Source organism: Pelophylax lessonae (genome assembly GCF_965119305.1).
Source record: "Pelophylax lessonae genome assembly, chromosome: 10".
NCBI classification, from domain to species: Eukaryota; Metazoa; Chordata; class Amphibia; order Anura; family Ranidae; genus Pelophylax; species Pelophylax lessonae.
In genome coordinates, this window is record NC_138777.1 from 202974785 (window position 1) to 203000600 (window position 25816).

General features: G+C 46.6%; 1 protein-coding gene across 2 annotated transcripts in view; it reads right to left on the reverse strand.

The window, feature by feature from the left end:
- Positions 1-24441, reverse strand: part of NDRG4 (NDRG family member 4) — a 65412-nt gene extending 40971 nt beyond the window's left edge. For both annotated transcript variants that reach the window (XM_082269911.1, XM_082269910.1), the window contains exon 1: positions 24269-24441. In XM_082269911.1, coding sequence (XP_082126037.1) covers positions 24269-24305 — 37 coding nt within the window. In that variant the 5' untranslated portion in view covers positions 24306-24441. The remainder of the gene's footprint in view (positions 1-24268) is intronic.
- Between the last annotated feature and the right edge of the window lie 1375 nt (positions 24442-25816).

A 25816-nucleotide genomic window follows, 5' to 3' on the forward strand; every position in this document is an offset into this window, starting at 1 on the left:
CTCACCTCTACTCTGCAACACAACCCTCCTCCCAGTGCCATCTTAAGAGCATTAAAGGGCCCCGGGCAATGCAGCGCACTAGGGCCCCGCCTACACAATCACCCATGAGAATAAAAATGCAAATTATCGATAAGGTAATTTTTATTGGTACAGCAGTGCCAGTCTAATGACAGCTTCCAAGTTCAGCGGCTGGGTCCAGTGATCACACACACGGACGGGAGTCGGACTCGACTGTCCTGTGTGTGTGCCTGTTCCCGTGGAGGCGGACAGGAATTCCTGCAGTTGTGCGCTCCCCTTCCACACCCCAAGTAGCCTGACAGCAGCGCAGGGCCACCAGGCGCTTGCTACCTGCTAGGTTCGGCGGCGGGATGCACACGGGAATCGGGACTAATGCTTGGCTGGGGCTGATTCGCTGGGCAGGTGAGGCCCCCCGAGCAAGTGGGGCCCCTGGGCAACTGCCCAGCGTGCCCATTCGGTAAGATGGCCCTGCCTCCTCCACCTAACACTACCTTCACACCCAGACCCATCCTATACCAGTAACCTTCCACCTGACACTATAAGAACATCCAACTGCTTCTGTCTTGAACCAACAGCCCTCCTCTTTGGGATTCACACCCAGCCCATCTATTCTACCCCATTGATCTACTACCTCAAACCTTACTCACACTTCACAATCTCTTTCGGACTCTCCTCATGACACCATCCTCACACAAGGCTAACTTTGCCTATATCAGGAGTCTCCAAACTTTGTACACAAAAGGCCAATTTACTTCAGACTTTAAGGGACCCTGTGTCCAGGGTGAGTAGAAAATGCCCTGGCATCAATGGGAGTAAGCAATGCCCCATAGTTGGTATTGGCGGGGAGGGAATATTTCCCCATTGTTGGCATCATGGGAAGGAATAATGCCCTGTTGGTGTCAGTGGGAACAATAGTGCCTCATTGTTGGGGTCAGTGGTAGGAATAGCGCCCCATCATTGGTATGAGAGGGGAAGATATTGCCCCATTGCTGGTATATTGGTAAGGAATACTGCCCCATCATTGGTGTCAGTGGGAGGAATAGTGCCCCATCATTGGTGTCAGTGGGAGGAATAGTGCCCCATCATTGGTGTCAGTGGGAGGAATAGTGACTCATTATTGGTGTCATTGTGGGAGGAATAGTGACCCATCATTGGTATCATTGTGGGAGGAATAGTGACCCATCATTGGTGTCATTGTGGGAGGAATAGTGACCCATCATTGGTGTCATTGTGGGAGGAATAGTGACCCATCATTGGTGTCAGTGGGAGGAATAGTGACCCATCATTGGTGTCAGTGGGAGGAATAGTGACCCATCATTGGTGTCAGTGGGAGGAATAGTGACCCATCATTGGTGTCAGTGGGAGGAATAGTGACCCATCATTGGTGTCAGTGGGAGGAATAGTGACCCATCATTGGTGTCAGTGGGAGGAATATTGACCCATCATTGGTATCAGTGGGAGGAATAGTGACCCATCATTGGTGTCAGTGGGGAAAATAATGCCCCATTGTTAGTGTCAGCTGAGGCATAGTGCCCTATTTTTGGTATCAGTGGCCGGAATTATGCCCCATTGTTAGTGCCAGTGGGAGGAATAGTGCCCCAAGGGCTGTATAAAGGCAAGCAAAGGGCCACATCTGGCCCATGGGCCGCAGTTTGGAGACCTCCGCCCTATACCATAAAATCTCCTCTACCTGAAACTTTCCTCATACTCCACCACATTTACCTTATTGCCCTGCACAACCAACACCTCCTCCTCAAACTCCATCTTCACACCTAGCCTCTCTTAGCTACACCTCCTCCACCTCATCTATTCAGATCTTCTACCACCTTACACTATTTTCACACCTGGCAACCTCCACCCTGCAGCACCAATCTTATTGACAGGTGATACCATTGTCACACCAAACCACCTCAGGCCTTTACCAATGACATAATACAGCAGGAGGTCTGGATCATATTGTCGATTACTGTCAAACATTTTTACTGTCACAGTCCTAATCCATCCATATTGGGACGCATGCCTTTACACACACATGAACTTTAATGGCATCCCAGTCCTAGTCCGTAGGGTCCAACATTAAATTTGGCCCACCCTTTGCAGCTATAACAGCTTCAACTCTTCTGGGAAAGCTGCCCACAAGGTTTAGGAGTGTGTCTATGGGAATGTTTGACCATTGTTCCAGAAGTGCATTTGTGAGGTTAGGCACTGATGTGGATGAGAAGGCCTGGCTCCCAGTCTCCGCTCTAATTTATCCCAAAGGTGTTCTATTGGGTTGAGGTCAGGATTCTGTGCAGACCAGTCAAGTTCCACCACCCTAAACTAGCTCTTTATGGACCTTGCTTTGTGCACTGGTCCCAATCATTTGGTGGAGGGGGGGTTATGATGTGGGGTTGTTTGTCAGGGGTAGGGCTTGGCCCCTTAGTTCCAGTGAAGGGAATTCTTAAGGCATCAGCATACCAAGACATTTTGGACAATGCTCCCAACTTTGTAGAAACAGCTTGGGGACGGCTCCTTCCTGTTCCAACATGACTGTGCACCAGTGAACAAAGCAAGGTCCATAAAGACACGAAAGAGCGAGTTTGGGGTGGATGAACTTGACTTGTCCTGACCTCAACCCTATAGAACGCCTTTGGAATGAATTAAGCAGAATCTGTGAGCCTCTTCCTGTTCAAACATGACTGCACACCAGTGCACAAAGCAAGGTCCATAAAGCCATGGATGAGTGAGTTTGGAGTGGAGGAACTTGACTGGCCTGCACAGAGTCCTAACCCAATAGAACACTTTTAAGATTAATTAGAGCGGAGACTGTGAGCCAGGCCTTCTCATCCACATCAGTGCCTAACCTGAAAACTGTGCTTTGGGAAGAATGATCAAACATTCCCATAGACACTCCTAAACCTTGTGGACAGCCTTCCCAGAAGAGTTGAAGCTGTTAAAGCTGCAAAAGGTGGGCCAACTCAATATTGAACCCTACGGACTAAGACTGGGATGCCATTAAAGTTCATGTGTCTTTAAAGGCAGGCGTCCCAATACTTTTGACAATATAGTGTAAATTGTTCTGTTAAGAAACACGATAACAATACAGTGTAAAGGAAATGCCAAATATTTAGTCCATATTTCATCCCAGAGAGGGATTATTTAGACACCAGTCTATGCAGCTGCATTCCAAATAGCCAATTTTTTTTTACTGGACACAATAGACTCTTCGTCTATATCTCAATTATCTGAGAGAGATGTCTTTTAATCCTCAAAATGTTCGAAATGACTCAGAACTTCCATTTAATGCAGTACACAATACAAAAAACACATTTCTGTAAAATCCCAGTGGCTCAGAGAGAAGATATTGGACATCAAACATGATAGATACGTGGTAATAGATAGGGGAGCGAATAATATTTGGAACTTTTTATGCCGGTTTTTGGTTCTGTGAGGTGTAAAGCACTGAGATTTGGTTTCAATAAAAAAGCACTACAACAAGGGGAACCAATACTTTTTGGCCCATCAATCATAATTGGACACAGTTATGAGAATTTGAAGATTTGTTATAAGCAGGGCTTTTTTTCCTTAGAAAATAGGTGCAGGAACTCCCCCTTTCTGAGTCACCCCTTGTCTCCGCCCCCTATAAACGCCATTCCTGGGTTCCACCCCTACCCACCTCCAAGCACCGTTCCTTGGCTCCACCTCCCTACCCACCTACCAGTTCTACCCCTTTTAGAGCATACAAAACCAAGTAACATTTGTGGTATTAGGTAATTTGTATAGAATTTGTTATTGATAAAAAAATAAGCAGTAAAATAGATCCCCTGCAGCCAGCAACAATAGATCCCCCAACAAGAATGGACCACATGCAACAAAATATCCCCACTAGCAAAAACAGAGCCCTCTCAGCCAGAATCAGCAGACCCTCCAGCAGCCAGCAACAATAGACCGCAACCCAGCCACAATAGATTACACGTGACAAAATACACTCCCCCCCAGCAACAATAGACCCCTGGCAGCAACAATACGGTAGGTCTCCCCGCAGCCTGCATTGAGGGTTACTTCACCCTCAATCTAGAGTCCTGTCTCTTATTGGGGGAATATGCTACAAGGGATTGCTATGGTCTTCCATACTCCCTTAGATAATCACTAAGCTCTTGCAAGAGCTTGTGTAAGAGCTTGTTCTGCTGCACTCTCTGGGGAAAGAGAGGTTCACCCACAGGAACCTGGAGCCTTGTCGTAGGTCCAGGGTGGGTAGGAGACGGCGAGACCCCAACTAAGCTGCGGCGGTTCGTGGGCTCTACAGTGGTTACGGTGTCTGGTGGAGTGCTTGGAGCCCTCGGGAAGCACTAGGAGCATCTGTCAACGGAGGTACCCGCTCAGGGGTGCCCTGTTCCGATACAACCCTCGTCCCATATAGTATCTTCTACACTATACCTCTACTCTACAGCACTGACCATCCACTACCTGACACCATCCTCCCATATAGTATTTTCTGGCCTATACCTCTATTCTAAAGCACTGACCATCCACCACCTGACACCATCCTCCCATATGGTATCTTCTAGTCAACACCTCTACTCTACAGCACTGACCATTCACCACCTAACACCATCTTCCCATATAGTATCTTCTAGTCTATACCTTAACTCTACAGCACTGACCATCCACCACCTGACACCATCCTCCCATATAGTATTTTCTGGCCTATACCTCTATTCTAAAGCACTGACCATCCACCACCTGACACCATCCTCCCATATAGTATTTTCTAGTCTATACCTCTACTCAACAGCAGTGACCATACACCACTTAACACCATCTTCCCATATAGTATCTTCTTCACTATACCTCTACTCTACAGCACTGACCATCCACCACCTGATTCCATCCTCCCATATAGTATTTTCTGGTCTATACATCTATTCTACAACACTGATCATCCACCACCCGACACCATCCTTACATATAACTGCGAGGGAATGCCCTAGAAAGTTCACTAAGATAAGGGGTCCATGGCTAGACACTCAAGACACGAGCGATTCTATGTTCGCTCTGATCTCTAACCCTGTTTAGGATAGTTCTGATAATTAAATTTTGGTTTACATGGACAGAGAAAATTTCGTGACAACTGTACTAATTTTTGGAACCATACGAGTTACTGGGTAATGCTATAGTCTACCTAAAGTTGCACCTGTTTGAGGCTTACTTATGCAGGAGGTTTTTTCGGGGAGGTTTTATAGTTTTATGTCCGTTTTTTTTTTTTTTTTTTACATGTGTTCCTCACATCTCAGGAATATAAATTTTTTTAGAAATATTGCACTAGATTTGGTCCCGAGGGTCCTGTTTCCCCTTTTATAGCATGCTAGAATAACATTTTCTGTGAAGTCCTATATGTACTGCTGTCATCAGCCTCAATTAATGTGGTTGTTTTTCCCTTTTGTACGATTGACATTCTGTCTAATGTATGTACCCTTGTCCAGGTGTAATGTGCATATTTTCAATAAACAAAGTTAAAAAAAAAAAAAAAAAAAAGTATCTTCTACTCTTGACCTCTAATTTATGGTACTGACCATCCACCACCTGACACCATTTTCATAGAAAGGATCTTCTACTATTCTTCTACTCTACATCATTGACCATCTATCACCTGACACCAAGTTTACTCCCAGTGGTGTCTGCCCAGTATCACTGAACCATAGCATCACACACTATGTCAGTGATGGCGAACCTTGGCACCCCAGATGTTTTGAAACTACGTTTCCCATGATGCTCATGCATTCTGCAGTGTAGTTGAGCATCATGGGAAATGTAGTTCCAAAACATCTGGGGTACCAAGGTTCGCCATCACTGCACTATGTGCACATTTGGTCACATCTGCCACACTCCAGGATCCTTCCTACAGCTTATGCAATCATCACACTGAACCTTCTCTGCCTAGAACACCAAACCTCCTCAATCCGACCATGACCCCACAGCTGGCTACCTCTGCTCTACACCAGAGACATTGTTTTACCTAAAACTAGGCTTGCAACCATCCGCCTACTAACCATTCTCCTCCTAAATGCCATCTTCACACCCAGCCTCTCTGCTCTACACCAACCAGTGCTGTATTTTGGCCTAGGCCAACAAGGCCCAGGGTGGCACTTTGCAAGGGGACAGCAAAAAAGCTGCCCCCCCTCCACCTGAGACTCTATTTGCCACTTGTTGCTATAGCCACCTCTCTCCCCCCCCCCTCTCTCACTCACCCCCTCTCTCCCCCCCTCTCTCACTCACACCCTCTCTCCCCCCCTCTCACTCACCCCCTCTCTCTCACCCCTCCTTTCTCTTATCCCCCTCTCTCTCTCCCTCACCCCCCCTCTCTCTCTGTCATCCCCCCTCTCTCTCTCCCCCATCCCCCCTCTCTCTCTCTGTCATCCCCCTCTCTCTCTCTCTCATCCCCTCTCTCTCTCTCTCTCATCCCCTCTCTCTCTCTCTCTCATCCCCTCTCTCTCTCTCATCCCCCCCCCTCTCTCTCATCTCCCCCTCTCTCTCATCTCCCCCTCTCTCTCTCTGTCATCCCCCTCTCTCTCTCTCTCATCCCCTCTCTCATCCCCCCTCTCTCTCTCACCCCCTCTCTCTCTCATCCCCCCCTCTCTCACCCCCTCCCTCTCTCACTCTTTGATTCCCCCCCTCTCTCTCACCCCCCTCTCTTTCATCCCTGCCTCTCTCTTCCCCTCTCTCTCTATCATCCCCCCTCTCTCTCTCCCCTACCCCCTCTCATTCATGCTGGGACTTGTAGTCCTTCAATTATGGATGGAGTCACATCCGTTAAAAAAGGAGTGGGACAAATTTACATAGGAGGGGGGGGGGGGTGGCCTAATTTTAGTCTTGCCTAGGGCAGCACAAAACCAAAATACACCACTGACACCAACTACCTATACAACCTCAAACCATTCTCACCAATTATCACCATATCCTTATCCCTGCACTACTAAACCTTCTCCTGAAATCATCTTTACATCAGGCCACCCCTGCCCCATGCCATCCTTACACTCAACCGTGTCTACCTTCCCCAACTGATCCTCCCTCAGCTTACATCATCCTCACATCTTCCCTCAGATTCCTTCTGTCCTTCATCAAGCTGATATATTCAGTCATCTCTAGCCTACAGAGCTGACCTCCTTTCACCACACCTGGCCACCTCTTCCCTGCAACACCCAATCTCCTATATTTTACACAGTCTAAACACCCAATCAAATCTGCACCATCTCACTGACCATCCTAACTGAACCATAGTTCATATTCATACCTAGCAATCAGTGCTCTATAACCTTACAGTAGCCTCCCAATGGACCATATTTTCTCTACACCCTCACCTGGCACCATACAACCTCTTTTCCACCAAAGCAACCTTTTGCTACCTGGTTGTGTTCACCCCCAAACCCCTCATACCTTAAAGTACAACTGAAGGCAAAACTTTTTTTTTTTTTTAGTCTTGGATAGAGGGTAGAGGGATTAGAACACCTGTTTTTTTTTGGTTTTTTTTTTGCTTTCTGTGTCCTTATTAGGGAGATTAACCCTATTTGTCCCATTTACTATTATCAAAAGTGGAAGTAAAAGAAAATCCCAAATTTTCTCTCTTCCCCAGAAAAGTAATAGAAGGAAATCTTCCAATGGAGGACACTAGTTCTGGTGATCTGAGGGACCCAAAGGGATTCCCTTAACCTCTTCCCGCCCGCCCTATAGGCGATTGACGGCGGGAAAGTGGTTGCATCATCCTGACCGGACGTCATATGACGGCGGCAGGATAATGCGCAGAGCGGCGATCGGTGATGCGGCGTGTCACACTGACACACCACATCTCAGATCTCGTTAAAGAGCCTACTGACATAGGCTCTTTCTTTACCATGTGACCATAGTACACAGGAAGAGCCGTTGAATCGGCTTTCCTCCGTACGTGCCTGACAGGCAAGAGTAAAGGAGAGACGATCTGCGGCTCTCCTGACAGGGGGGGGGGTCTGCACTGGTAATCAGATCATTGATTACCAGTGCAGACCCTCGGGGGGGGGGGGGTGCCACTAGAACCACCAGGGATGCCCACCCATGAGACCCCAGGGATGCCCACCCATGACCCCAGGGATGCCCACTATGGCCACCAGGGATGGCAATCAGGGCTCAGGGAGCTCCCCAGTGCCCTCCCCATCAGTGCTGCCCGCCAGTGCCCTCCCCATCAGTGCTGCCCACCAGTGCCCATCATTGCCATCTATCAGTGCCGCCTATCAGTGCCCATCAGTGCCGCCCGTCAGTGCCGATCAGTGCAGCCTATCAGTGCCCATCAGTGCCGCCTACCAGTGCCCATCAGTGCCACCTATCAGTGCCCATCAGTGTCGCCTATCAGTGCCGATCAATGCCGCCTATCAGTGCCGCCTACCAGTGCCTACCAATGCTGTATATCAGTGCTACCTATCAGTGCCCATCAGTCCCGCCTATCAGTGCCGCCTATCAGTGCCACCCCATCAGTGCCTGTCAGCGCCGCCTCATCAGTGCAGGAAAACACGTATTTATTTACAAAATTGTATAACATAAACAAAAAAACTTTTTTTTTTTCAAACTTTTCGGTCTTTTTTTATTTGTTTAGCAAAAAAGAAAAAAACTTGCGGTGATCAAATACCACCAAAAGAAAGCTCTATTTGTGGGGGGAAAATTACATAAATTTGGTGTAGGTACAGTGTTGCATGACCGCGCAATGGTCATTCAAAATGCAACAGCGCCAAAAGCTGAAAATTGGCCTGGGCAGGAATGGGGTGAAAGTGCCCTGTATTGAAGTGGTTAATTTGCAGGGATTTCCTCTCACGTCCCGTTTTGGCTATGGGACAGAAAGTGAAGGGAAATCTCCCCAATGGGACACAGATATTAAAAAATAAACTGACAGGGATTATAACCCCCCCTAATTTATCCAAAATGAAAAAAACAAAAAAAGTTTTGCCCATAGTTCTACTTTAAATACCAACTCTCCTCCACATGAACCTTTCCTCACACCCAGCAACCTCTGCCCTACACCAATGACCTTCCTTCTCTGACAACATCCTCATTATGGGCAACATCTACATGCACCGCCTATCCTTTTCCATGCTGACACAGAGCCGTCTCTGCCATACATCATAGACACTCTTCAACCTGATTCCAATCTAAAGTCAGCTATCACTACCCTACACCAACTACTTTCTACTAGGTAACACCTTGCATCCTCTACTCTATAGCCACTGATCATTCTCCACCATTCTTAAACTCAACTATCTCTGTCCTGTAATATCGGCTCTTCTCAACACAATTCTCAGAGCAAGAGTCCTGCCCTACACCATGGGAGTCCGCAGAACTTTTTTCGGGGGGGGGGGGGGGCATCATTTTATAGCCACCCATGCTGAGCCCCTTTTCAACAATGTAATGAAGATGACATCAGTCACTGCGCGAGCCGCGACTCGTGAGTATTTATTTTTATAGGGGAAATGGCAGAATTTATTTTTAAAGCGTTTGTTAACCTAAAAAAAATAAATAAATATATATATATATATATATATATATATATATATATATATATATATATATATATATATATATATATATATATATATAATAAATAATGTTCCTGTTCTCTTAAAGCATGTTATACAGCACAGTGCTTGTGCTGTGTAATGTGGCTCCTTCTATCACCTAAAATACCTGGCTAATCCTGCCTGGCTATGTCCTCCCCTCTGTAAACTGACCACGGTATACCATGGCTGCTGAGCCCTGACACCGTGGTCAGTCTATGTGCCTCCATCATCCGCAGCCCTCCTTTCCACCTCTATCCTCTCTCCCCCTCCTTCCCTGCTCCTGTGTCAGTGCCCCTCCCCTCCTCCTACTGCTGTAGTTTCATATAATCTGTCTACAGTCTGTTTAATAATCTGTGTTCCCCTGTGTATGTGTTTTATAAAAATAAGCCATTCTTTACCAGTTTTTAGAGCGCCAATCACTGCTCACGTGACCCATAGCCTCTCTTCTCCACCTCCTCCTACAAACCCCCCGCCCGTCAGCGGGAAATCCTCGGCCCCGCTCGCTGTAGGCAGCTGTCAGACTGGGAGAGGAGAGGGGCAGCGGGTCACGTGAGCAGCGATCAGTGCTCTAAAAACTAGTAAAGAACGGCTTATTTTTTTAAAAACACAGACACAGGGGCATGGGCAAACAGGATTATTAAACAAACCTGACAGGATGGTATAAAGCGGCTTTACAACCACTTTAAAGGGGAAGTTGAGATTCAACTTGCCCCCCTTGTGGACGGTCATGTCCTACACCACTGACACTACCACAGACCCTCCTCAGTCTAACACAATACACCTTACTTCCCAACACGTGCACCTTCCATCCTACATTGCTGACTATCCTTCACATGAAATCATCCTAGTGCCACCACCGGCTTCAGAAAAAATTAAATAGCCCTCCTGCTCTGTATGCTTAGCATTACAATATCTAGCATACAGGAGGTAATATCATATTAACATTTTACTATTTCCTAAAGTCTATAATAAGGCTTACCTTTAGGTACTGTAAATAACTCCTAAACATGTACGGTTTAGGAGATATTTACTTTAGATACAGCTGGTGACCTCACCAGGGCATGGACTCTGAAGGAACGGCATACCTGTGCCGTAGACAGCGCACAAGAGTGACATCATCGCTGGCTCAGCCAATCAGATAGCCTGCGAACCTGGAAAGAAGACCTTCAGTGTGACAGCGTGCCACTGGAGGGCTTCGTTTTCAGGTAAGTCTGTCATAATGTGCTAGTAAGTGATGCATACTATGGATGCAGTTTCCTACCACTTTAACAATATAAATAGAACAATTGCAATGGGGGGGGGGGGGGCAATAACAGGAATCTATATAATCCCTTCAATAAGATACAGTGAGGGAGAGCATAAATGGCATTCATTACTTTCATCACAAACCCAAAAAAGGGAGGAATTGTGTATTAAGAAAGCATTGAGGAGGTCACATATTAATTATGCAGTATACATTTACTAGAGAGATTTCACACAGTGTATACAGAGCCCAGATAGAGACCAAGACTGGAACACAGTGTAAACAGAGCCCAGATATAGACCAAGACTGGCACACAGTGTATACAGAGCCCAGATATAGACCAAGACTGGCACACAGTGTAAACAGAGCCCAGATATAGACCAAGACTGGCACACAGTGTAAACAGAGCCCAGATAGAGACCAAGCCTGGCACAAAGTGTATACAGAGCCCAGATATAGACCAAGACTGGCACACAGTGTAAACAGAGCCCAGATATAGACCAAGACTGGCACACAGTGTATACAGAGCCCAGATAGAGACCAAGACTGGAACACAGTGTAAACAGAGCCCAGATATAGACCAAGACTGGCACACAGTGCATACAGAGCCCAGATAGAGACCAAGACTGGAACACAGTGTAAATAGAGCCCAGATAGAGACCAAGACTGGCACACGGTGTAAACAGAGCCCAGATAGAGACCAAGCCTGGCACAAAGTGTATACAGAGCCCAGATATAGACCAAGACTGGCACACAGTGTAAACAGAGCCCAGATATAGACCAAGACTGGCACACAGTGTATACAGAGCCCAGATAGAGACCAAGACTGGCACACAGTGTATACAGAGCCCAGATAGAGACCAAGACTGGCACACAGTGTATACAGAGCCCAGATATAGACCAAGACTGGCACACAGTGTAAACAGAGCCCAGATATAGACCAAGAATGGCACAAAGTGTATACAGAGCCCAGATATAGACCAAGACTGGCACACAGTGTATACAGAGCCCAGATAGAGACCAAGACTGGCACACAGTGTATACAGAGTCCAGATAGAGACCAAGCTTGGCACAGTGTATACAGAACCCAGATAGAAACCAAGCCTGGCACACAGTGGAGGAGATTTACTAAAATTGGAGCATGGAAATTCTTGTGCAGCTCTGCATAGAAACCAATCAGCTTCCAGGTTTTATTCTCAAAGCTTAACTGAACAAGCTGGAGTTAGAAGCTGATTGGCTAACATGCAGAGCTGCACCAGATTCGGAGTGCTCCAGATTTAGAAAAGCTCAAACAGTGTATACAGAGCCCATATAGAGACCAAGCCTGGCACATAGTATAGATAGAACCCAGGTAGACACCAAGCATGCCATAGTGTATACAGAGCCCAGATAAACACCAAGCCTGGCACAGTATATGCAGAGACCAGATAGAGACAACGCCAGACACACATTGCATACGAAGCCCAGATAGAGACCAAGCTTGGCACAGTGATTAGAGGACCCAGATAAAGACCAAGCCTAGCACGGTGTACACAGAGCTCAGACAGGGACCACGCCTGGCGCACAGTGTATACAGAACCCAGATAGGTACCAAGCCTGCCATAGTGTATACAGAGCCCCCCCCCCCCCAAAAAAAAGGCACAGTATATACAGAACCCAGATAGAGACCAAGCCTGGCACATATTGTATACAAAGCCCAGATAGGGACCAAGCTTGGCACAGTATATAGAGGACCCAGTTAAAGACCAAGTCTAGCACAGTGTATATAGAGCTCAGACAAGGACCATGCCTGGCACACAGTATATACAGAACCAAGATAGAAATAAAGCCAGGCACAGTGTATACAGACCCCAAATAGAGACCAACCCTGGCACATAGTGTATACAGAGCTCAGATAGAGAACACACCTGGCACATGGTGTATACAGAACCCAGATTGAGATCAAGCCTGGCTCACAGTGCATACAGAACCTAGATAGAGACCAAGCCTGGCACACAGTATATACAGAGTAAAGATAAATACCAAGCCTGGCACTGTACAGAGTCCAGACAGAGACCAAGCCTGGTACAGTGTATAGTAGAGCTGCACGTTTAATCGTGAAAAGATTGCGATCTCGAATCAATCCCCCCACATGATCCTAATCCACCATTGCCACGATTCATATAAAAATTGTAGAGCAGTTCCCCTGCTCACAGCTGTAAAAAAAAAAAACCACCAACAACATTGCTCAGCGCTGAAAGAGACAGATAAAAAGAAACATTGTATCTTCTTACCTGTCCTGTTTATTCATTTACAGATCAAAAGGGATGAACTATGGTCTGCAAATGAAGTTAGTTTAAAGCAATCTTGTCAAGTAAAAAAATAAGTTTTTATTAGGTTGTTCCTCTGTGTAATCCCTTATTAACCGTTAATTTATTCTAATCAGCCTTATTACTCCTTATTCTGCTTCTCCATTTAATATATTTCTGCTAATTTTTTTTTTTAACAACTTCTATATTATAAACTATTAATAATTAAAACTTTTTTTTTTCGTTTGCATTGTTTATTCATATTTTGTCACCTTTAACATATATTTACATGTTTCACATTGAAAAAATTTGCAAAATTAAAAAATATATATTTAATTTCATTTGTAAAATAATTTTTCAATGCTTTGTACCATTGCTAATAGCTGAAGTGTAAACAAAAAAGTTGCGGTAGGTATCGGTAATTGGTATCAGCGAGTACTAAAAAAAAAAAAAAACCCTAATATAAAACTTAATGGTAATTTTTTTTATTTCTTTACACATTACATTCTTTTTCATTACATTTCTTTAAATGTAATTGAAGCAAAGAGTATCATGTCTTATTTTATTGCCATCTTGTTTGATTGAAGCAGAGTATTATGTCTTATTTTATTGCCATCTCCTTTGATAACCTAATGTTCACGGGTTGTAAATCTTTAAAATAAAGTTATTCAGAATCATGATCTTTATTCTAAGCAAAAAAAGAAAAAAATTTTGATTCTCATTTTGTCCAGAATCCTGCAGCTCTAGTATATAGAAATCTCAGACAGAGACCAGGCCTGGCACACAGTGTTCCACACTTAGGATGTTCCTCAATTTAGGCCCCAAGGCCATCCTGAACTAAGGCTGGCCATACACTATACAATTTTCTTATTCAATTTCCTTTAGATTTACCTTAAACTATGTAGTGCAAGGGCCTGCCTGACTGCATACAAATTGAAAGTGTTTAGGTTTGACCCTATATTACATGGTTTTGGTAAATCTAAAGGAAAGTTGAACAAGAAAATTGTATAGTGTATGGCCAGCCTAAGTTGTAGACATGCTAAGCAAAGGACAGGGGTGGCAAAGTTCCTCCACCTTCTCCCTATGTGCCCATTTCTCATCTTCCTGGAGGATCGGTCCTGAAAATGCCCCCCTCAGTCCCTCCATAGGACAAAGACCTACATGTTGTTGGTCAGGGAGTGTCCTGTTCCCATACCCTGAACTCCACCAGGGCCCACCCAGAGCTGGTATAAAAAGGGGCAAAACTCCACTCACTACATCCCCGAAGGAGGGGCAACAACTAAAGGGCACTACACCCACCAAGACCCCCCCCCCCCCCGTTAAACATGGCATGTTCCTGTGTCACTGGGTACCTATAATAGGAAAGATGGCTTGCAATACAAATCCCAATAATACAGACAGCAGTAAAGCAATTTAAAAGAACACCATAACTCAAGGTACACAAAACTGTAATGCCTGGTGAATATCCTAAACAAATTATTAACTAATCGCTATTGAATCATGGGAAACTTCAACTATCTTAATTTTGATTGGGCAGGAGGAATTGTTCACTCAACCAAGGCTTATAGTTTCTTTAAAGTATTGCAGCACAAATTCAAGAGTCAAGTGGTAGACAATCAAAATAATGCTCTGCTGGATTTTCTAACTACAAATAAAACTGATTTTAGATGTGGAAATAAGTTCTAATTTAGGTAACAGTAATCACAGAGTAAATATGTTTGCCATAAACAATATGAAAGGAAGACACTTAGGTAGGACAAGAACATTACATTTCAAAAGAACTTTTCTAAGCTGTGCTTCAAACTACATGATACTAAATGGGATCAAATTCTTGCAACTAAAAACCGCTGAAGAAATGTGGGAGTGCATTGTATGGGACAATGGCGTTTGTCAGTATATTCCTATAGGCAACAAACATAAATGAAAAAATGTTAAACCCGAGTGGCTATACACTAAAGTAAAAAAGATTATTATCAAGAAAAATGGTCCTAAAAAAAGGCCACTGGTTAGACATTCCAAGGCTGCCTCCGTTAGTGATGGACAGATTGTTGCAAGTGTAAGGAATTATGTCCAAGTGTATTTTATGGTTACAATTTTTTCAAACTGCAGAAATATGGTTATAACCTACTAGCGGTCTCATTTTCTTGATGTATAAGGGTCCTTTCACACGGCGGCTCCGTGTGTCCGCAAATCATCCTATTTTTTTGCGGATGATTGCGGACTTTAATGTAAGTGAATGGCACTGCGGATGTCAGCGGAATACCATCCGCTGACATCCGATTTTCCTCCTTTCAGTTCTGTTCCGTTTTTTGGAATGGAACAGAACTCTATTTTTTAATCCGTGTAAAAAACGGAAAGGAAGGAAAATCGGATGTCAGCGGTGTCATCCGCTGACATCCGCAATGCCATATACTTACATTATGTCCGCATATCATCCGCAAACGGATGGGATGATATGCGGGCACACGGAGCGGATGACACAAAGCGGATGAAAAAAAAAAAAAAAAAGTCCCGCAGCGGACTAAAGCAGCGGAGCGGCCTTGTGAAAGAAGCCTAAGGCTCCATTCACACCTGGGCGTTTTCAGCTCCAAAAACGCTCAAAAGAAACGCTTCCAAAACGCCCAACAAGTAAAACCCCATTCATTTAAATGGCCCCTGTTCACATCTGAGCGTTTTGCAAAACGCCTGTAGCTGAAAAAATTACATGAGCTTCTTTTTGGGCTGATTACCAGCGTTTTTGATAGATGTCAATGAAAAACGCCTGAAAAAAATCGCGGTAAAATCGCGGTAAAATCGCTGTAAAAAACGCTACGCTCAAGTGTGAATGCAGCCTAAGTGACCTGCTTATTACAATGTTTTCAATGGTTTGTGTAATGTAGCACTCAGGAATGTAACAAGAGGATGTCACTATTCCTACCTTCTTAAGAACTATCTTTATATACACTACATTAGAAATGCAATGTTTTTTGTATTTCTTTACATCTTTACATTATTAATAAAGGATCTTTGGATTAAAAAAATAACAGAAAAACTTAAAGTATCACTAAAAGCAAAACTATTTTGTTTAGTTTTGGATAAAGTAAGAAGGGATTAGAATGCGTGTCAGTTTTTATTGCTGTCTGCGCTCCCATTAGGAGATTCACCCTCTCTATTTGTCCCGTTTACCATAATCATTGAATATGAAAGTAAAAAAAAAAAAAAACCCAAATTTTGGTTGTCACCAGAAAAATAATAGAGGGGAAATCTCCCATTGAGGACACTAGTTCTGGTGACCTGGGAGACCTCAAGGAATTGGCTTAACTGGCAGGGATTTCCTCCCACTTCCTGTTTTGGCTATGTGACAGGAATTGAAGGGAAATCTCACAATTGGACACAGATGGTTAAAAGAAACCTGACAAGGGTTATAACGCCCCCCCCCCCCCCGCTACATCCAAAACATAAACAAAAAAAAGTTTTGCCTATAGTTCTACTTTACCTGTCAATAAATCACCAGGACTGGATGGATTACACCTGAGAGTTCTCAAAGAATTTAGCAATTGTATGGCCAGCGCATTGTTCCTCATTTTTAAGGATAGCTTACTAACTGGAATGGTACTAGCTGATTGGTGAAAGCAAATGTGGTGCCAATATTCAAAAAGGGCCAGGATATACAGTACACCTGGAAACTAGTCAGCCTAACATCAATAGTATGTAAACTTTGAAAGGAATGATAAGGCACCATATCCAAGAATTTGCTGATGAAAACAGTATCATTAATAGTAACCACCCTGGATTTATGAAAGGTCATTCATGCTAAGCCAACCTTTCAACATTCTAAGAGGAGGTAAGTTGTAATTTTAGAGGAAGGCTGGTGGATGTAGTGTACATTTACAAATTAAGGTCTTTTGGCATTGATGAGATCATATGTACCTAGATAGAAAACTGGTTACAAAAGCGCATCCAGAGGGTTGTGAATAATGGCATATTTTCTGAATGGTCTAGAGTTATGAGTAGGGTACCCCGGGGGTCTGTCCTGGGACCAGTTTTTAACTTGTTCATAAAGGATATAAAGATTAAAATAAATAGATTAAAATAAATAATCTAGTCAAATAGATGAGGTTTAAATGTAGAAAAATGTAATACACTTGAAAGCTAAAAATATACATGCAGTTCACTAGGGGGAGAACCCCTGGGGGAATTGAGGATGGAAAGGATCTAGTAGATCACAGACCCAGCAATAGCAAGCATTGCCAAGCTATTAGAATGCATTCAAGTGGTTCTAAAGCCTAAACGTTTTTTACCTTAAAGTTGAACTACACTTCATCTGAGCACCACAAACCAAAAATGCAGTTCATTTCATTTGTAATACTCATATCTGCTTGCAGCATTTCAGGCGGGAGGGAGCCAGTGGTGACCGCATTCTCAGGCACACATTTAACCTTTTGATCGCCCCTGTTAACCCCTTCCCAGCCAGTATCATTAGTACAGTGACAGTGCATATATTTTAGCACTGATCACTCAGTGATCACCGACTGTCCCCTGCAATATTGTAGTCTGGCTATAAGTCGCTGATCACCGTTATTACTAGTAAAAAATAACAAATAAAAATATCCCATAGTTTGTAGAGGCTATAACTTTTGCGCAAACCATATTTTTATTGGGATTTTTTACCAAAAATATGTGGCAGAATACATACTGGCCTAAATTATTACAGAAATTAGATTATTTTAAATTTTTTATTGGATAGGTTTTATAGCAGAAACTAAAAAAATTATTGATTTTTTTTTTTCAAAATTGTTGGTATTTTTTTTGTTTATAGTGCAAAAAAAAAAATAAAAAAACTGCAGAGGTAATCAAATACCACCAAAAGAAAGCTCTATTTGCAGGGAAAAATTACATACATTTTCCTTCCAGGGCTGTAGTGGTTAAAAGAGGAAAAAAAAAAAAGGCATAATGCGCTAGTATGCATAGCATACTTATGAAAGGCTTACCTTGCAAAGAAGCCCTCCAGCAGCATGTTGCCACCGCTGTAGAGGCTTCCATCTTTACCATGTCTTCCATTTCGGGTTCGTGGACTGCAGCAGCTTGAATGGCTAAGCCGCGATGACGTCACTCCTGAACGTTCGCCGGAGTCACGGCCGGCACAGAGCTCTGAAGGAACAGCACGTTCATTCAGAGCGCATGCGCCGCTGATGTCACCGGCTGCTGCTCACTAGAATATCTCTTGAACGGTGCACAATTAGGAGATATTCATTTAACCTACAAATAAGCTGTATTATAAGCTTACCTGTAGGTAAAAATAAAAAAAATGCAGTTTGCTACCACTTTAGGAGGAAATATGATAGCAATAGGGCTGCAACGACTAGTCGACTACGAAAATTCGTCGACGTGCGCGAAAGGCTTCGACGCGTCACGTCACACGCCCCCTGCTCGCATTGCCGGCTGGGCCGCTGCATTGATTGGGGCCGCTGCAGGCTGCACTGCCCCACCCCCAGCCCCTGCTGCGCTTCAGTCCAGAGTCTCCTTGCAAGTACTGAATCTGCTGAACATAACCTGACACAGCCAGGAGCAATGAAAGTCTCCATAGAAATGTGATGGATCGGAGTTTGTGGTTGCAGTCAATGTTATATTCCAGATACATTTCTTTGACGACTAATGAAGAGGAATAGATGGTAGCCCACCCATTATCTCATCTCTGCACACAGGACTATGGCAGAATGTCATTTTTAAAATAGGAACTCCAGCACTGGGAGAAAACTAGTTAACCTATTGTCTCTAAAGCAGATACTTGGCCACACAATGAAGTTGCATGAAAAGTGCTTCGATTTTTAAACTGTGTGAGGGGTTCTTTACTGTTAGAGCAGTAAGGATGTGTGAAACTCCCTTCCACAGTTGGTGGTGTCAGCAGGAAGTATGGATAAATTCAAAAAACATTTAGTCTCGGTTCACACATATGCAATGCGGGAACCCTGCAAATCCACTGCGGGTTCCCACATGGCATTCAACTCGCAGGCAAGTTCACACTGCCATATGCGAATCGCTGGGGGTGTCAATACAAAGTTAACGACACCCCCAGATCAGTTCACATATCGTAGTGCGAACTGTGAGTTTGAACATGGATCGGATCGCATAGGTGTGAACACCCATGCAATCTGATTCTGGTTCCAAAAAAAGGGTCCTGTGTGAGTTGTGTCTCAATGCGATGGGAATTGAGCCATACAATCTGTATGGCTGAATTTGCATTGCACAGACATCGCATGTGATATGCAGAGCAGTGCGCTATGAATCACATGCGATGTCTGTCATCACATATATGTGAACCGGCTCTTAGATGTGTTTCTTAGCAAGAGTAATGTACAGGGATATTGAAAATGGTAGCGATATACACATACACACACTCAGGTTGAACTGGATGGATTGGTGTCTATCTTAAGCCTTACCAACTATTTAAAGAGGTTGTAAACCCATACAAACATTTTTTTTTTTTTTTTCCGACCTGAAAGAGAAACACATAATGAGCTGGTATGCGTCGCATACTAGCTCATTATGAAATACTTACCTTAGAACGAGCCCCCGCCGCGCAGTCCATTTACCTCTATGGACGGGCGACATGTCCAGTCGCCCGTCCTCTGGGATGGCGGCATCCGGCCATCTGATTGGCCGGAGCCGCGGTGACGTCACTCCTGCGCACGCGCCCGGGAGCCAATAGTCACGGCACGGGACTCTGAAGGAACGGCACCAGCGGCCACTGACACCCGCTGCCATCCGCATCCGATCCTGCCCGTGAAATCCAGACGGATGGAAACCCTATTTTCCATCCGTCCTGGGGATCGGATGAGAGCGGACAGGCGGTCCGCTCTCATCCGATTCCCCACAGAGAGCAGCAGGGGCTGTGACACCTCCCTCTCCGCACTGCAAGCGGAGACGGAGCTGTCATCCGCCGGCTCAGCGGGGATCGCGGATCGATCCCCGCTGAGCAGCACGGATCCGCCTACGGAGGCGGACCGTGTGAAAGAGCCCTTACGCACGATTGCAACCTGCCATCTTCTCCAGATGTTACCAGTCAGCCCTCATAGCGTGCTTCTCAATCCAAAGTGGAAGTAAACCATTGATTTAACAGTTTCAAAAAACATTTACATTCCCGACATGCCGGGAACGCAAACTGTCACATTTGCTTGTGCTCTCAACCAAACTGTCAAACCTCAAATAGCTTGTGTAATAACTGATCACATGAGCAGCACCATGGCGGTTGTACATCAAACAGAAGCTAAGATGGCAGCTTGCTTGGCTGAAAAGGACAGGAGGGTTTCGTTCTGCTTTAAAGCGGAGTTCCAGCCTCACACACTCACCTGTCCAACGGTCCAGCGATGCTGCCGCCCGAAGTCTCGCTCTTCTCCCTCTCTGCTCTGCGGCGCCGGCATCACTGGTGTGGGCACCCGGGTGTGACAGTTGTCAGGTTCACAGCCGGGTATGCACTGCGCATGCGCGAGTTGCGCTACGCGTCGTGATTGGCCGGCAATTTTCTGGGACCTCTGACATGTCCCAGAAGATTGCAGGGAGGGAGGGGGAGAGGAGAACTTCCGCTAAGGGTGCCGCGGCGCTCCGAGCGGAAGTGGGAGCGGGTACCTGTCAAAACTTTTGGGTGGAACTCCGCTTTAAGCACAGAGGCCATCCTGAACCAGGCCACAGACCTGCTAAGCGAAGGACAGAGTGGCAAAGTTCCTCCACCTTCTACCTATATGCATATACTATATTGTCAAAAGTATTGGGACTCCTGCCTTTACACGCACATGAACTTTAATGGCATCCCACTAAATGATTTTGACCAGTGCTCAAAGCAAGGTCCATAAAGACATGGATGAGCGAGTTTGGGGTGGAGGAACTTGACTGGCCTGCACAGAGTTCTCACCTTAACCCAATAGAACACCTTTGGGATAAATTAGAACAGAGACTGCGAGCCAGGCCTTCTTGTCCACATCAGTGCCTGACCTCACTAATGTGCTTCTGGAAGAACGGTCAAACATTCCCATAGACACACTCCTAAACCTTGTGGACAGCCTTCCCAGAAGAGTTGAAGCTGTTATAGCTGCAAAGGATGGGCCAACCCAATTGTATACCCTACTAAGACTGGGATGCCATTAAAGTTCATGTGCGTATAAAGGCAGGCGTCCCAATACTTTTGACAATATAGTGTATTTCTCGTCTTCCTTTCAGCCCTCCAAATGGCCCTCTCAGTCTCTTCACAGACCACAGACCTTGTTGGTCAGGGGTGTGCCAACACTCAAACAAAGACCAATCCTGGCACAATGTAAACAGAGCCCACATAGAATCCAAGCCTGGCACACAGTGTATACAGAGCCCAGATTGAGACCAAGTCTGGCACATGGTGTATGCAGAGCCCAGATAGAGACCAAGCCTGGCACACAGTGTATACAGAACCCAGATAGAGACCAAGCCTGTCACATAGTATATACAAAACACAGATAAAGACCAAGTCTGGCACTCAGTATATACAAAACTGGCACACAGTGTATACAAAGCCCAGATAGAGAACAAGCCTGGCACACAGTGTATACAAAGCCCAGATAGAGAACAAGCCTGGCACATGCTGTATACAAAGCTCAAATAGAGAACAAGCCTGGCAGTTGGTGTATACAAAGCCCAGATAGAGAGCAAGCCTGGCACACAGTGTATTTAAAGCCCAGATAGAGAACAAGACTGGCAAACGGTGTATACAAAGCCCAGATAGGGAACAAGCCTGGCACATGGTGCATACAAAGCCCACATAGAGAACAAGCCTTGCACACGGTGCATACAAAGCCCAGATAGAGAACAAGGCGGGCACACGGTGCATACAAAGCCCAGATAGTGAACAAGCCTGGCACACAGTGCATACAAAGCCCAGATAGAGAACAAGCCTGGCACACGGTACATACAAAGCCCAGATAGAGAACAAGCCTGGCACACTGTGCATACAAAGCCCAGGTAGAGAACAAGCCTGGCACACGGTGCATACAAAGCCCAGGTAGAGAAAAAGCCTGGCACACGGTGCATACAAAGCCCAGAAAGAGAACAAGCCTGGCACACGGTGCATACAAAGCCCAGATAGAGAACAAGCCTGGCACATGGTGCCTACAAAGCCCAGATAGAGAACAAGCCTGGCACATGGTGTATACAAAGCCCAGATAGAGAACAAGCCTGGCACACAGTATATACAGAACCCAGATAGAGACTAAGCCTGGCACACTACAGAACCCAGATAATGACAAAGCCTGGCACATAGTATACAAAGCCCAGATAGAGACCAAGCCTGGCACACAGTGTATACGGAGATCATACTTGACACAAAGATTGGTGGTGCCTTCCATTGATGGTATGCAATTTATACAGATCCTATAAATCGAACACAGACTGGCAGTACCCCCAGTAATGCCCCCATGGCAGTGCTTCCCTCCACCCTTATTACCCATCCACGGCAGTGCCCTCTCCCCCCTCATTGCCCCCCGTAATGCCCAGTATTGGCAGTGCTCCCTCCCCCACAGTGCTCCCAGTGATGTCCAGAATTGGCAGTGCCCCTCCACCTCATTGCCCCCAGTTATGCCCCCTATGGCAGTGCTCTCTCCCCACCTCAGTGCCCCCAGTTATGCCCAGTATTGACCGTGCTCTCTCCCTCCCTCCATGCCCCCAGTGATGCCCCACATGGCAGTGCCCCCCTCAGTAATGCCCATTACTGGCAGTGCCCCCTCCCTCTCAGTGATGCCCATTATTGGCAGTGCCCCCCTCAGTGATGCTTGGCATTGGCAGTGCCCCCTCCCATCAATAAAGCCGGTATTGGCAGTGCCCCCCTCATTTCACCCAGTGATGCCCAGTATTGGCAGTGCGACCTCCCCCCAGTGATGCCCATTATTGGCAGTGCCCCTCTCATTGCACCCAATAATTCCCGGTATTGGCAGAGCCGCTCCCCCACGGTGATGCCCATTATTGGCAGTGTCCCCTCCCCCCTCATTGCCCCCAGTGATGCCCAGTATTGGCAGTTCCCACTCCCCTCAGTGATGCCCATTATTGGCAGTGACCCCCTCATTGACCTCAGTGATGCCCAGTATTGGCAGTGCCCCCTCCCCCCAGTAATGCCCATCATTGGCAGTGCCCCCTTATTGCCACCAGTGATGCCCAGTATTGTCAGTGCCCCCCCTGCTGGTACCTGCCAGTTATGCCCATTATTGGCAGTGCTCCTCAGTGATGCCCATTTTTGACAGTGCCCCCTCCCCCCTCATTGCCCCCAGTGATGCCCATTATTGGCAGTGTCCCCTCCCCCCTCATTGCCCCCAGTTATGCCCGGTATTGGCAGTGCCCCCTCCCCTCAGTGATTGCTCATTATTGGCAGTGCCCCCCTTCATTGCCCCAGTGATGCAGGTATTGGCAGTGTCCCCTCCCCTCAGTGATTGCTCATTATTGGCAGTGCCCCCCCTCATTGCCCCCAGTGATGCCGGTATTGGCAGTGCCCCCTCCCCCCCAGTAATGCCCATTATTGGCAATGCCCCCCCTCCCCTCCTATTGCACCCAATGATAGCCGGTATTGGCAGTGCCCATTCCCCCTTGGTGATGCCCATTACTGGCAGTGCCCCTCCCCTTTCATTGCCCCTAGTGATGTCCAGTATTAGCAGTGCCCCTCAGTGATGCCCATTACTGGCAGTGCCCTCACCCCCCTCATTTCCCCCGTGATGCCCATTATTGGCAGTCCCCCCTCATTTCCCCCAGTGATGCCCATTATTGGCAGTGCCCCCTTATTCCCCCATGATGCCCATTACTGGCAGTGCCCCTCCCCTTTCATTGCCCCTAGTGATGTCCAGTATTAGCAGTGCCCCTCAGTGATGCCCATTACTGGCAGTGCCCTCACCCCCCTCATTTCCCCCGTGATGCCCATTATTGGCAGTCCCCCCTCATTTCCCCCAGTGATGCCCATTATTGGCAGTGCCCCCTTATTCCCCCATGATGCCCATTACTGGCAGTGCCCTCACCCCCCTCATTTCCCCCGTGATGCCCATTATTGGCAGTCCCCCCTCATTTCCCCCAGTGATGCCCATTACTGGCAGTGCCCCCTTATTCCCCCGTGATGCCCAGTATTGGCAGTGCCCCCTTATTCCCCCGTGATGCCCAGTATTGGCAGTGCCCCCCCCCGCCGGTACCTGCCCACAGCTGGATCTTGTGCCGCAGCAGTCTCATGGCACAATGCAGAGCACTCACCGTCTCCGGGCACAGAGCCGCGTCTGCCAGCTGATCAGTGCTGCGTCACTGTGCAGAGGTGGGCGGAGCCGGCTGTCAGTTGTGTGCGGGAGCCGCCCTGTCCGCCCGGTGTAGCAGTATTATTATTGTATCCCGGGAAATATTCTGCACCTCCCGTGCTGCTCTGCCGCCTCCGCATGCGCCGCTTCTGACCCTCGCAACGATCGCAATCACTGATGGTGACGTAGTGGGGGAAGGGACAGCGCAAACCAATTAACCCCACAAGTGCCGGGGAGGGAGCCGAGCATGTGCACACAATGCCACAGCCGCTGCCTAACTTTACTATGTGACCCGCGGGCGATGACTAAAGCGACACTTCACGTGTCCCATCCGACCCCTCCATTGTATGATCAGATCTCCGATCATTCCAGATGTTAGTACCTGCGGGAGGGGGAGGGGAGATGGTGCAATTCATTGTCTGACATTCTGAGATTAAAGTGTCAGTATGGGGTGTCAGTGGGACAGGATTGGGGTGTCTATCAGTATGGGGTGTCAGTGGGACAGGATTGGGGTGTCTATCAGTATGGGGTGTCAGTGGGACAGGATTGGGGTGTCTATCAGTATGGGGTGTCAGTGGGAAAGAATAGGGGTGTCTATCAGTATGGGGTGTCAGTGGGAAAGAATAGGGGTGTCTATCAGTATGGGGTGTCAGTGGGACAGGATAGGGGTGTTTATCAGTCTGGGGTGTCAGTGGGACAGGATTGGGGTGTCTATCAGTCTGGAGTGTCAGTGGGACAGGATTGGGGTGTCTATCAGTATGGGGTGTCAGTGGGACAGGATTGGGGTGTCTATCAGTATGGGGTGTCAGTGGGACAGGATTGGGGTGTCTATCAGTATGGGGTGTCAGTGGGAAAGAATAGGGGTGTCTATCAGTATGGGGTGTCAGTGGGACAGGATAGGGGTGTTTATCAGTATGGGGTGTCAGTGGGACAGGATTGGGGTGTCTATCAGTATGGGGTGTTAGTGGGACAGGATTGGGGTGTCTATCAGTCTGGAGTGTCAGTGGGACAGGATTGGGGTGTCTATCAGTATGGGGTGTCAGTGGGAAAGAATAGGGGTGTCTATCAGTATGGGGTGTCAGTGGGAAAGAATAGGGGTGTCTATCAGTATGGGGTGTCAGTGGGACAGGATAGGGGTGTTTATCAGTATGGGGTGTCAGTGGGACAGGATTGGGGTGTCTATCAGTATGGGGTGTCAGTGGGACAGGATTGGGGTGTCTATCAGTATGGGGTGTCAGTGGGACAGGATTGGGGTGTCTATCAGTATGGGGTGTCAGTGGGAAAGAATAGGGGTGTCTATCAGTATGGGGTGTCAGTGGGAAAGAATAGGGGTGTCTATCAGTATGGGGTGTCAGTGGGACAGGATAGGGGTGTTTATCAGTCTGGGGTGTCAGTGGGACAGGATTGGGGTGTCTATCAGTCTGGAGTGTCAGTGGGACAGGATTGGGGTGT